A 13,971-nucleotide genomic window follows, 5' to 3' on the forward strand; every position below is an offset into this window, starting at 1 on the left:
TTTAAGAATTGATTGGAGATGTGCATTCGTAAGTCTTGCGCGATGTTTGTTCTTATTTATTTTTATGACGGAAAACATCTGCTCATAAAAATAGGTGCTACGAAACATGCACAGAATGTGCGTGCTGCATGCTTTTTTAATTTCGGGTAGTTATACAAAATCTTTAAATATTGTGTATAAAATGTAGGAGCGTTAACCTCCTTAAATTTTTCTTTCAAAATACTGTCCGATTGAAGATATATCAACTCCAATTGCAAATGAACTGGTACCTGTGAACCTTCGAAATTGAATGGATTGTTGAAAATTGAAAATTCCATTTCATTCATTTTGTGGAAGTCCACAAAACAATTGTTGAATTCCGTGATCAGATTTTGCAGAAGTTGAGAATATTGATCCAATTTTTTTGGTTCACTGTGTCAAATGATTTTAAATGAGGGAAATGATCCAAAGTTAGATTTTTTACCTGATTTTCCCACAGCCTCAACTTTGTTTCAAATGCTTGAATACATGAATACATTTAAATGACAATCAAATTTTTACCCTGGAACTTTACATTCAGATCAGTCAAGTGTATATTCATATCTACCAAAAAGGCACAATCAGTCCACCAGTCATTGTCATAACCAATTGGGTTGCCTTTTTCTAACATGAAAGCTTGAATAGGGTCACGTAATGCAAAAAATCTTTCTAAAACTACTCCTCGACTGAGCCAACGAACTTCGGTGAAAAAAGTGACATCAGAAAAATTTTCGTCCAAATCTTGTAAAATCTGCCTGAACTGTCAGTGATTTTGTCCTCTGCTCCTTATAAAATTTACTAAACTCATGTTTGTGAAAATTGCAACACCATGAAGGACTTATGCGAATGAGCTGGAATTTTCAGGAAATGCAAAGTAGGGTCAATATGTAAATGATTAGAATTTCAGATCCGTAGCGCATGCATATGCTGAGCAGCGCCTTTGAACGGCGGATGGATCCGAATAAATAGACGGCTGTAGCGAGGTGTGTATGGTTATCGGTGGTTTTCTGCTTGTGGTAAACTTCAGCTCAGTCGTCACTTATACCTCTTCGACGAAAGAGAGAGAGATTTCAACAACTTACGGAGTTTGGACGGGGGAGAATAATCGGCCTTCGTGAAGCTGGATTGTCTTATCGTGCAGTAGCCGCTCGTGTGCAGCGTAACAGCAGCACAGTGATGCGTGTTTGGAGGCAGTGAACGGACGATTGTAAGACAACTCGGAAATCTGGGAGTGGACCTCGAAATGTCACGTCAGCTCACGATGATAGACACCTGGTCCGCATGGCGCTGGCGGACCGTGCGACTCCCTCTAGACAACTGGCAGCACATTGGTCAATAGCTACAGGTGCTTCATTGTGTGCTTCATCAATTCGTAGACTTCTGCTGCAGCGTGGACTGCGCGCAAGTACTCCTTTATACAGGATCCCCCTCACGCTAAACCATCGCCACCTGCGGAAACAATGGACCAACCAGCATAGAGACTGGAGTGCTGATTAACAGCGTGTCGTGTTTTCTCACGAATCCAGCATTAATTTGTGGTACCACGATGGCCGCATTCGCGTCAGACGCTATGTCGGTGAACGCCACCTTCCAGACTGCTTTATCTAACGCCACAGTGGACGAAAACCCGGAGTTATGGTCTGGGTGCCATAGCATATCATGGACGATCTCAATTACTACGAATTGTGGGTAATCTGAACAGCAACCGGTACACCGGTGAAGTTCTACAGCTCCCAAGCTGTTCCCTTCTTTCCAGCCTTGCCAGGCGCTGTATTTCAAAAGGATAATGCCCACGCTCATATTGCTAGGACTGTTCAATCCTTCCTTGCATCGCGACAGGTACGACTTCTTTCTTGGCCGGTGTATTCCCTGGATTTGTCGCCGATTGAACATGTGTGGGATTTCGTTGGTCGGCGTCTCGCTCGTAATCCTCGTCCTGTTGCTTCTACAGACGAATTTTGGGTACACATACAAGCAGTATGGAATTCTCTTCCTCAGACACACATTCAAAGTTTGCTTGACTCTATGCCACGTCGCGTGGCAGCATTTATTGCGGAGCGTGGTGGCTACACAAAATACTGATTTCGATCTCTTGTTATTGTTTATTTGCTTTGAAAGTTTAATCATTTATTTGTACCACTACCACTCAACTGTGTATTAAATTTCATTAAATAATGGTGTTGCAATTTTCACAAACATGAGTTTATTTTTCTATTCGTAATTTACTATTCGTATCATAGTGTCTCTTCAAGTTAAACTCCTTACAAACAGAAACTGTTTTATTGCAAATCAAACACAGTGGTTTACCTTTCCATTCTATGAAAAAATATGCAATTTCCCATTTAGACTGAAAAACTTTGCACTCACTATCAACTTTACGTTTTTGTGCCATTATGCCAAAATCGTAACATTTATAAAACTCGACACAACAATTATGGATATCGCACGCGCACGACACAAACAAATGCACAATACCTTCACAATCACTACTTCGCAGTACAACTAAAATCCTTCTCCTACCGTATCGCTTCGATTACTCGACTCAACTGACTCACGTCGAGCCGACGCACTCTTTTCATATCGGTAAGGAAGGTTTTAATCTAGATTTGAAGCTCGTGGAAGATTCCTCATGATGCTAAGAAATGACGTTACTGTCTATCTCTCTCGCTTGTCTAGGCACGCGCTGCCCTTGAAATTACTTATAAATGTAGTGTGCGCATTTTAAAACTTCTGAAGAGGAATCGAGTAAAGTCTAAAAGCTCTAAAATATGATTCTTCTTTCTGTGACACATTGTGATCGCGGGCCGTATCTTTGACATAACTGCTCTAAGCGCTAGTCCTGAATTGCATATCATTTTTACAAATTTCAGCTTATAGCTCTCATACAATCAAGTAATAAAAAAATGGAGTCTGGTTTTAACAGTGTCTACAAACTGGTATGTTGCTGCTCATCAAATCATGCGTGAGCCAAAATAACTCCAATACTGCTTAAACATCGACAAATCAAGTTCGATTTAAAGCAAAGCAAATATTTGACTCAAACATAGGTGTATTCAACTCAACTTAAGTTTAAAAAATATCCTCTTTTTTGAGAAGGAGAATAAACTCATTCATTTTAAGTGAAAAGGTGTTTTGATTTTTTGCTAATTTTTAAGAAACAATTTATCGAACAAATCTGATGTTAAGCAGTAGGAATTGGTACTTAAAAAAAGTGATAATTAACAGATTCACTAAAATAGATTTTGCTTGTAACGGTAGACACCGTTTCTTTATGAATTATAAAGTTCAAATGTAAACGAATATGATTTGATTTGTTTGATTTGTTCATTTACGTCGCACTAGAGCTGCACAATGGGCTATTGAGGACGGTCTGGGAAACATCCCTGAGGATGATCCGAAGACATGCCCTCACAATTTTGATCATCTGCAGAGGGGATGGCACCCCTGCTTCGGTAGCCCAGCGACCTGCACGCGAAATCGAGCACTTTACGGTAGAACAGTTTAATGAGGACCAATACCGCACACCCTCAGTCCCTACGCAGACTGATCCAAATGGTCACCCACCCGCACACTGACCGCAACCAGTGATGCTTAACTTCGGTGATCTACTGGGAACCGTGTCTTAACGATCAGTCCACTGCGGGACGTAAGCGAATATGAAACTTCCTTCCTTTTAATAGGTTTAATAGGCTTCCTTTTAATAGGTAGGACAATTTCCTTTTAATAGGTTTTTTTTAAAATTATTTTACAATATCAAACACTTAATTAATGCTATTGTAATGCTATTGTTCGAAAAACTGCCTCCCAATGGTGCATAGAAGTATTCCATTTCATTTAACCAATTGACATAACAAAAATAATCCAATTTTTTTCCTTGAATATAGAAAAATTCTCACCATAATTCTTCATTTAAAAGTCACTTCATAAATGCTTTTTTAAATTACGTTATTCAGGTTAATCATTGTGCTGCTTAAAGCATTCAACTTTTCAATGGAGGAAAATTTTTGAGAGAAAAAGAACTAAACGAAAAGATAATTAAATGTTTTAATTGAGGAACATGTTCACACAAGCATTAGTGGTTTAACTTCATAACTTCTACCATTTTGTTTGCTATTACATTGCATTAGAAACGTTTTATATGGCATTGTTATTAAATAAAGAGCAAGCGAAACAAACAGCTCTCGATTTCAATGATGTATGATGCTTAAAAGAGATTTCGTTAAAGAATTTTGAGAACAAAGTTGCAATTCAAGTGCTAAGGAAATTGAAACTTTGATAGCTTAATGCTAGAGTTATTATCTTGTTGCAATAACTCTAACTAAGACTAAGAATTCTAGAATTGAGAGAGTTATTATCTTGTTCTAGAGTTAGATCTACAAGACTTAACTATACAAGCAAGAGCTGCAAGTTGTAATTTAAGCAAATTTTCTCTCTTATAGTCTGTTCGATATGTAATTACAATATTCAATATTAAAGTGTTTACAAAATTATTATGATTCACTAATAAACACTCATTATGATTAAATTGTATCTCATTGTTTAATTTATTATGCAACTAGGTGACTAATATGACTGAAATTACATGGTGGCTGGAGAGAACCATCTTCTATGTAATCGCCTATACATTTCGAATTGTTTTGACCATTGCATTCTGGGGAGAACAAAAATCAGTACCACCAGCAAGGAACCAGTTGCTTCTTAAATCGGCAAATCAATTAGCTAAAGAAATTAGGGAAGGAAAGGTGAGTAAAAATCTGCCTGAACCAATAATAAAACTGAATCGCACGGGGTGCAATTTTCTAATCCAGCGGCTTTTAACTGTCCGCTTTCCTGTTTGATATTTTTTTAATAAAAAGGAAAACATGATATTTTGCTTTTTTAGTTTAGGCAACAAATTTTAAAAGAATTAAAAGCTTGAATTATGAATAATAATTGCGACCAATTACAGTTAAGAAGAAAATCTCAAAAAAAGAGAGCGAGTAGTTAAATGCCGTTGAATTATAAATTAGCATTAGGAACTTGAATATTTGATGTTAGCAACGAAAAGCAAACAAACCTCGATTATTTTATACATTTATGATTGCCACTATATGCTAATTTGTTAGGAAAATGTGTTCAAATAAAATTTGTAAGTTTCAATACTTTTTGACTTTCACATATCCTCTATGGAATTTCCGTAGTTTTAGAAGGTACTCGTTTTAAAGGGTACAATAGTATTGTTGTTGTCGTCTGCCGTTAGGGACATAGGGGGTGCGATGGTTCTTGTTTTCCAGTGGCGCCATCTATGGCCAAGAATTCGACGTCTGCCACACCCATACGTCGCACCCGATTTAGGGCGGACCCATTCATACATCCATTTATTCATCCCCATATCAAAATTTTGACCTGAACCAGAAAAGGATTAATCTCCAACTCAGTACCCCCAGAAGTATTGATTTGATTGGGGAACATGAAGGACTTTGAGAGCTGACAGATTTAACGTGCACCAGTCACCATTTACACGGGGAGTCTTCGGACTGCTGGATTCGAACTCCCGTTCTCACAAACGTCCAGTGCCCTTCCTACCAGCCTATATCGATCTAACAATAGTAATGTATAAGTATTGTAATAAATTAAAATTAAAAGAATTTATTCCACCACTATTTATAAAAAATATAAAATTATCTTATGATTTTTTTTTATCATTACGAACATTCTTTCTGGTAAAGCTGTCATAATACATTTACTTTAATAGTGTTATTTCTGTTTAACGAAATAGACTTTAAATGATTTTGACCATCATTACGTATAAATAATTTAAATAAATATATAAAAGTAACAATATTCTTTAAAAATATTAAGTACACAGCTGCATAGTTTAATAATGTTTATGATAACAATTGTAAAATTAATTCTTATAATACTACCACTATATAGAATGTTAGCCAACAAGTGTAAAAAAATGGCAGCTATGAAACGGTTAGACGGGTTGATATTCATGTTCTTAAGTTTTAATTATGAAAAATCTATTTGTCTCAAAAAAATTCTGCTTTAGTTTACTACCACTGGAAAATTATTTTGAAGGAATCTCAAATTTTTTGAGGGGAATCTCAGGTATTACTCATGCAATAATATGGAGAAAGGTAATTCTATCTCGCAGTAAGAATGTACAACCTATGCTAAGCTTATTACAACATTTAAGCTTATGCAAACATTTGAATAATTTTGCAAATTTTTTAAAAGATTTAGCATGACATACTGTAATAAAGTGGTGAACATAAAAACCAACGAATTATTTAGAAATAGTGGCGGATAAAAATGTTATAAATTGAATTTATTAAACAAAGAATCACAATTAATAAACTACCACTCAAAAATATTTATTCACTGTCCGGAGCAAGTTGGCATCTCTGAATAACTACAAGTCAATTTTACAAATATTTTACTATTATTGCTTGTTTTTTATAGGACATATCATAACATAATTACTAAGTGGGGAATCATATAAACCTGCGAATTATTTCGAAATAGTGGTGGATAAAAATCTACTGGATTGATAAACTACCACTTAAAAATATATATATGCTGTCCGGAGCACGTTGGCATCTTTGTTATTATTCAATCTCGCCAATTAACAAGTGACACTGGACTTCAATTTATTTCTAATAAATAAAAACTGGTAGCCAAAATATTTTTCAATCAGTCTATTTCAGAAAGAAATTATGCATTGATACATTGTTAGAATTTTCATTCTAAAATGAAGGTAAAATAACCAACAGCAGTTTGCCAATCCAATCAACCATAAATTTTACCGCAAAGAACATTACTATAATGATTTTGAAACCGTTTTCGACTAGTATGATTAAAAAACCATGAATGAACTATAGTTTTTTAACCATTAACAACTAGCATGGTTTTAAAACCGTAAGAAAATTAACTAGAATTTGGAATTAGGTTTCTCATTAGATAATGAGCATTTCAGTCAGGTTGTGGTTTGGTTGCGTATTATGAAATGAACCGTGGAATGTGGTTTAATTAGTTGCTTCACCTATCGTAAGAGATGTGAAATTACAGACTTTTTTTGTATTAAGCAGATTTATGGTGCTGCCATCTATGCGTGAAAGAGAATATCGTATTCTAAAAGTCCAGGGTCATTAATTGGAGTGTGCATGACACTGGAAACTTTTCATGTGTTGAAGGGAATGGAGGAAATATTGTGGTATCAACTCTGGAACTAAAACGCCCCGTGTATCGGTCATGAGATTGAGCAATAATATGTAACATGCTAAAGGAACTAAGTACCTTCATTAGGTGGGCCTAGCTGGTGCTATAAATTTCGAGTGTTTTAACAGTATTAGGGGAAAGCAGTTTATAAACCGTTTTTCTCAAAGTTAACAGTTTGAATACCATCTTATTTATTGCTATTTGACTGCATTATTCAAATATGCTAAAAGGACAATTATAAATTGTTATTTAACCATTTTTCCCCAAGACATTTCCAACAATACAAAATCTTATAAACAGAGCTGCCAACTTTGAATGGCTAATGCTGCCGTATATATTCCATTCGTTTTTTAATAATCTAGCTGGAATTTCTAGTTTAGGCTTGACATATTTTTGCTCTTGTGCAGAATTTTTAGTTCAGGAAAACATTGGTAATGGGAACACATCTTGATCTGTTAAGTTCGCTAAAGAGAGACGTCCACTTAAGAAAAGCACATGAAAATTCAAAAATCTAATGTTGAAAACTTCTTTTTAGAAAAATGTGATAGTTAAATTAATATAAAATTAGAAATGTTGATAAAATTATAAATATTAATATTTATTTAAAATTAATAAAAAAATAAAATTCCTAGATATAAATAAATCCTAGATCAACATAAATATTAAGATAATGCCATGCCACGGGAGAAACTTCTCATCTCAAATTCTCTTTTAAGTTCATTGCTAATTCAAAATTTAAAAAAAAGTGAGTTCAGACAAACCTAAAGCAAGCCATGAAGTTTCAATAGCTGATAAGAAAAATTTCAATATATGGAAATGCAAACAAATTAGAAGAGAACTTCTACATTGCTTAATCCTAAGTTATCTTCTCTATAAAATTTATTTTCATTTTGATAATTTTAAAATATATTTTCAGTATTTGAAACTTCACGGCTTACTTTAGATTTGTCTGAAGTCATTTTTTTTATATATATTTCAAATTTTAAATCAGTTATGGAGGTGAAAGAAAATTTACGATGAAAAGTTTTTCCCGTGTGGTATGGCATCCTCTTAAAGACGCATTAATATTCTAATTCTATCATATTTTAACTATCCCAAATCAGCCCAGGTTTAAGGCAGTCGCTCTCTTTAGACTTGTAACGGGCCATGACTGTCTGGCCAAACACCTTTTTAGTATAAACATTTTTGACTCTCCTAAATGCTCTGTCGCCTTGGGAAGGACATGGACTTGCCCCATATTTCCGTCTGTCCTACGCTCATCTCCACTACTGTGTGTGGACGCTACTGGGAAGCTAGGGCCCGTATGGGCTAAGCATGTCACTATGCATTCAATTCTATTTATCTCTTTTTGCCTTGTTTTTCTTGTTATTTTATCCTTTTTGTTCTTTTAAATTGGCCTGCCATTGGAAATTAAAAAAAAAAATTCTAATTCTAATAAATTAAACTAACTAACTAACTAAACTAACTAATTAAAATATGTCAAGAAATTAATTTCCTAGTATATGTTGAAACCGTGACTATTGTTTTCACATAAAATTTATAAATTAATTTTTGAAGATAGTTTTTTAATTTAAAAAAATAAATAAATAAAATTTAACTCCATTTTGATAATTTAGAAATATATTCAGTGTTAAAAGTCACTAGATTGGAAATTCGCTTACCGGCCGGGTAATAGATTCAAATTTACCCGGGGGGGGGGACCAGTATCCAGCTATATGTTTACACCTGGTACATTTTTAGTTTATGCCTTCCATGTTAATTTTTCTCTTATTTTTTTATTGTATCTCTGAAACTCCATAATCAAATCAAACGATGTTTATAGATACAGTAAAAGCTCCAAGGTATAGTGCCCAGTCCAACGGGTACTCTATTCTACACTCTGACCAGACATAAAGAATATTTATTCTTTATATCCTTTAAAAAATTGCTTACGCAGATATACTCTGGTGGACGAAATTAAGAGATGGAAAGCATTTTCGCACATTTCTAGGAGGCTATATTCTTCTATGACGCACATTTCTATGACGCTATGGCTCTATTTCTGGACGGTTATTGACATGGAGGGAACCTAGAACCCGATACCATCCCAGCAACATTATCGAAAGGGACCATTATGCTGGTGGAGGACTCATGCTTTGGGCAGGGATCATGCAAGATACCCGCACACCGCTCCATGTGTTTGACAATAGTTCCGTGAATGGCCAGAGGTACAGGCAGGAGGTCCTAGAGCCCTGTGTGCGTCTTTTCAGGGGCGCTGTTGGCCCTGAGTTCATTTTTATGGACGACAATGCGCGACCACATAGGACTCTCATGGCTGATGAGTATCTGGAAAGCGAGGATATTCAACGAATGGATGGGCCAGCCAAATCCCCTGACCTGAATCCTATTGAACATGCTTGGGATGCTCTTGGGAGAGCTATTGCGATGTGCCAACCTCCCCCCCCAGAACCATTCTGGAGTTAAAAATTGCTCTGGTGGAAGAATGGGAGGGTCTTCCACAAGTCCTCCTTAACTCCCTTATTAACAGCATGCATACTCGTTGTGCATGCTGTCTGTCTGTCAGGGGTGACCATACACCATTCTAGAGGCAACACACACTGTACAAGCCTCACTTTTATTGTCATCTTTCATCTTTAAGTTCAGACTACATTGGATTTATTGGCAATAGGTCTTGCCAGTGAATGGCACTTTCATTTTTGTTTCGCATACTTTATTATCATGGAATAAGTTATATCCATACCAAATTTCATTTATTTATATTCAGTATTTTTTGAGATATTTGGGAAAATGTCTTCCATCTCTTAATTTTGTCCACCGGTGTATTTTAATAAACAATTTACTTTCAGCAATTATAAATATTATTTTATTATTTAACAACTATTGAATGAATCCGTTGGAATTACATAGAATAAAAACTTTATTACCAAATATAAAATGGTAAGATTTAAAATTTGTGGGAAATCAGTTGATACAACTAATTAAATGAGTTTCATTTTTTAATGATTATTTATTAGAATCCTTACAATCTGCTGCATTCAAATTTTGGACTTTGATGTAGCTGAAATAAAAGGGAATAGTAAAATTTGTATATTTTACTCATTATTAATTGTGCATAATTTGGTATATTTTACTCTTTATTATTTTGTGTTCAACGATATTTATTTTGCGCACTGTGCACAAGTTATCGGTTTCAAAAATCGAATTCATCTGATTATTGTAAAACTTGAAACGAATTATTTATGCGATTTGTATTGTAGTGACTTATTTATGTGTTAAGTTTATTTATGGAAAATTGTAAATGTTTTAGCTGAAATCTGAGAAAGTTATTCAAACTTATATTAATCGTATAGTTGAAGTAGAACCTTATATCAATGCAGTAGTTCAGGACAATTTTGATAACGCAATTATAGAGGCAAGAAGAGTGGATGATCTTATTGAATCAGGAGAATTTTCCATTGAACAGCTTTCAGAAGAAAAACCACTTCTTGGAGTACCATTTACTGTTAAATGTATTCTAGAAGTTAAAGGTAGGATATGATATATATTACATTCAGTTATACTCTTAGCAAATAGAATAGGCATTACAATTCACCACACCTTTCCCCTCTCCGCTATTGTATTTTAAGAAATAAAACTCCCACCTTTGATGATTCAGCAATCGTTAAGCTATATTTCAATAATTTTGAGAATAATTTTGTCACGAAATCACGTGATTTGTGACAAAACGCGAACCCTCAAATATATAACAAAATGTTTCCTCAACTCGAAACCTCATCGTAGTGCATTGTGGAAATTGTTTACTAGAATAACACATCTAGAATGAAGAGTTCGTTCACCAGGAGTTGTCACTTGGCTCCACTTTCTGGGACGCAGAGTTCATTTCAGCTCGGGGGAGTAAGAGGGAAAATATTTCCCCGCTTGAAATCAAGATAACCTCTAATGCGCGCAAAACCTCCACACGGTTTTTTATAGGTAGTCCAATCAGACCAGTATAACATACCTGCCAACTTTTAATCCCATCCATTATCATTTTTCCCAGTGGTATTAAAATGGAATTAAAACTTCAATTTTAAGCAAACAAATACGTTGTATATGAGCAAACTTTAGTTGACAACCATGACAGTAATGCATATTAATATATGTGCTTAATTTTTGTAAGAATAGTGGTGATCAAAATCAGTTAAAAAATAAGTTTATAAAAGAAAAAATAGTATATATTTACTACCACTTTAAATATGAAAACAAAATCTTCCGGAAAATCCGAAGAGTTGGCAGGTATGGTATAAAGGCAAACCAGTTTACGAAAGAGTCCTTTAATAGAAAATCTAGTAAAAATAAAAAAAGTAGTTGCAAATATCTGTCTAAAAATTTGTTTAATATTTGAATATGATTAGTTTGTCTTATTTACTTGTCTACCACTACAGATTCAATTCTCAAATATATATGACAAATTCCTCTCAGTCACTTTTAAAACAGAATTTGATTTCATGCGCTCAAACTGTTTTCTTTCTATATAGTCTGCGCAGATTACTTAGAAGAAACCGTGTGGAGGCTTTCTGATGTAGAAGGTGATAGCCAAACACAAACAGTGAATTTTTTTCAGTCACTTACTTCGCTCTATCATCAGCTATTATACCTTTCGTTATTCTAGCTAATTTATATTCAAAAACTTTTTCCCAGCAAAATATCTCGAAAAGAACAAACTATTCAATAAAAAGAGAGAAATATCAACAAGTTTATGAAATAAAATGCACATGTTCAAAATATGTACATGAAGATTGCGAAATAAATATTTTTGTCATACGATCGCCAAATAGCAGCCTTTTTCACATCCTTCTCTTCAAAATAGCGAAATTGTATCACCCGATACCACGTGATGAAGGCGGAGTCAAGTGCCAACTCCTGGTGAACGAACTATACACCATCCGAAATAAAGTGACGAATTCAGCTGATCGGCAGCATGGTGGTCAAGGATTCAGCCTCATATCTGAAATATACCGGGTTTGAATTTCGCTTCTGCCATATCTGTATTTCATCTCTCTGTTTCCTGCATTATTGATCCACCCATAAGGTGCCCACCTTTTTTGAGAAAAAAAATGGAATGACGAAATATGTCTTTATTTATGGCTAGAGCCCCTGAATTAGACAGGCCGACTTATCATTTATTGTTGGAGCAAAGAGCTAACATAAGCACATCGAATAAATATTTTCAAGTTGTAGTTTATTAATTGTAATTCTTGGTTTCTTAAGTTCGATTTAGTAGATTTTAAAACACCACTATTTCTAAACAATGCGTAGTCTAATATAATTCACCACTTTACAGTAATTATAACATGCTTTACATTTTTAAAAGCAAGCAAATATTGTCAACTATTTGCAAAATTTACTTTGTAGTTATTTACCGTTTTTTAAATTATTTTGGCGTGTCCGCAGCAGTTGGCATCTCTGTAACATAACGAATACTAACATAACGTTAACTTGCGAACTTGTTTGCTCCAATATTGCTTGATAGGTCAGCTCTGATAGTATAGGAGCCTTATTTATGGCGAAATTCATTTCCTCGGAGATGTGACGATAATTATTTCGTGACTTTGACGAAATACTTGCTCGGAGCATAAACCAGGAAAAAGTTTTGTTAACACTAGATTTACGGACGTTTCTTATATACCTATCTCTACGAACACGCGTCAATTTGACGTATGAAAGGATAAATATAATTGTGATTCTTAATTTAATAAATTCAATTCAGTAGATTTTTATTCAACACTATTTCTAAATAATTCGTAGGCTTACATAATTTACCACTTTCTAGTCCAAAATTTACTTAGCTGTTATTTACTATTTTTTTAATTACTTTGGCGTGTCCGGAGCAGTTGGCATCTCTGCACTTAGAAACCAATGTAATTGTTTACTATAAGAAAAAACTGAAGATATTCTAGTATTTTATATTTCAATACTCGAACTAAGCAACTGAAACCTTCAAAACCTGACATCAATTGACATTCTCATACCTGCCAACTTTAAATCCCTTCCATTATCATTTTTCCCAGTGGTATTAAAATGGAATTAAAACTTCAATTTTAAGCAAACAAATACGTTGCATTTGAAAAAACTTAAGTTGACAACCATGATAGTAACGCATATTAATATATGTGCTTAATTTTTGTAAGAATAGTGGTGATCAAAATCATTTAAAACTTAAGTTTATAAAAGAAAAATAGTATATATTTACTACCACTTTAAATATGAAAATAAAATCTTCCGGAAAATCCGGAAAAGTTGGCAGGTATGATTCTGCGTATGCTCTTTCTATTATTGCTTATCGGTAACTCTTGTTAATCGCTTGTTTTATTTGAGATAATGATATCGGATAACGAATCGAAGTATTACCGGTACATTCCTATTTATTATTGAAGTGATAATTGCTTGTTTACTCAAAATTTTGTCTAAATTATGATCGCGTCAAATCGATTCATATCTGTAGAGATAGGTATACCACATAGAGAATTTCAATATTTAAACGCTTTTGAAGAAAATGAACTTCAATATATATTTATTTCGATCAATGGTTAAAAGTCATTAGAAGAGATGAAATAAAACTTCAAACGGGTGTTATAATTTTCCTTACAAAGCTCGAAATGCGTCAAAATGACGCATTCCGTAAACATAGTGTAAAAAACTAAGTAACTTTTGCGATAGTTAACACTTTTCCGACCGGTAGCGGTTCGAACATACTATGCCCTTTCACCG

The 13,971-nt window shown here is 34.3% G+C and overlaps 1 protein-coding gene across 4 annotated transcripts in view; it reads left to right on the forward strand.

Annotated features, from left to right (window-relative positions):
- The window catches only part of LOC107450963 (fatty-acid amide hydrolase 2-B), a 55,789-nt gene that overhangs the window by 22,819 nt on the left and 18,999 nt on the right, over nucleotides 1–13,971 (forward strand). For all 4 annotated transcript variants that reach the window (XM_087164056.1, XM_087164055.1, XM_087164053.1 and 1 more), the window contains 2 exons: nucleotides 4,578–4,760; nucleotides 10,529–10,748. In XM_087164056.1, the coding sequence (XP_087020182.1) occupies nucleotides 4,587–4,760; nucleotides 10,529–10,748 (394 nt within the window). In that variant the 5' untranslated portion in view covers nucleotides 4,578–4,586. The remainder of the gene's footprint in view (nucleotides 1–4,577; nucleotides 4,761–10,528; nucleotides 10,749–13,971) is intronic.

This window comes from Parasteatoda tepidariorum, chromosome 5 (genome assembly GCF_982258835.1).
Source record: "Parasteatoda tepidariorum strain Cologne lab strain chromosome 5, Ptep-v5.0, whole genome shotgun sequence".
In the NCBI taxonomy this organism is placed as follows: Eukaryota; Metazoa; Arthropoda; class Arachnida; order Araneae; family Theridiidae; genus Parasteatoda; species Parasteatoda tepidariorum.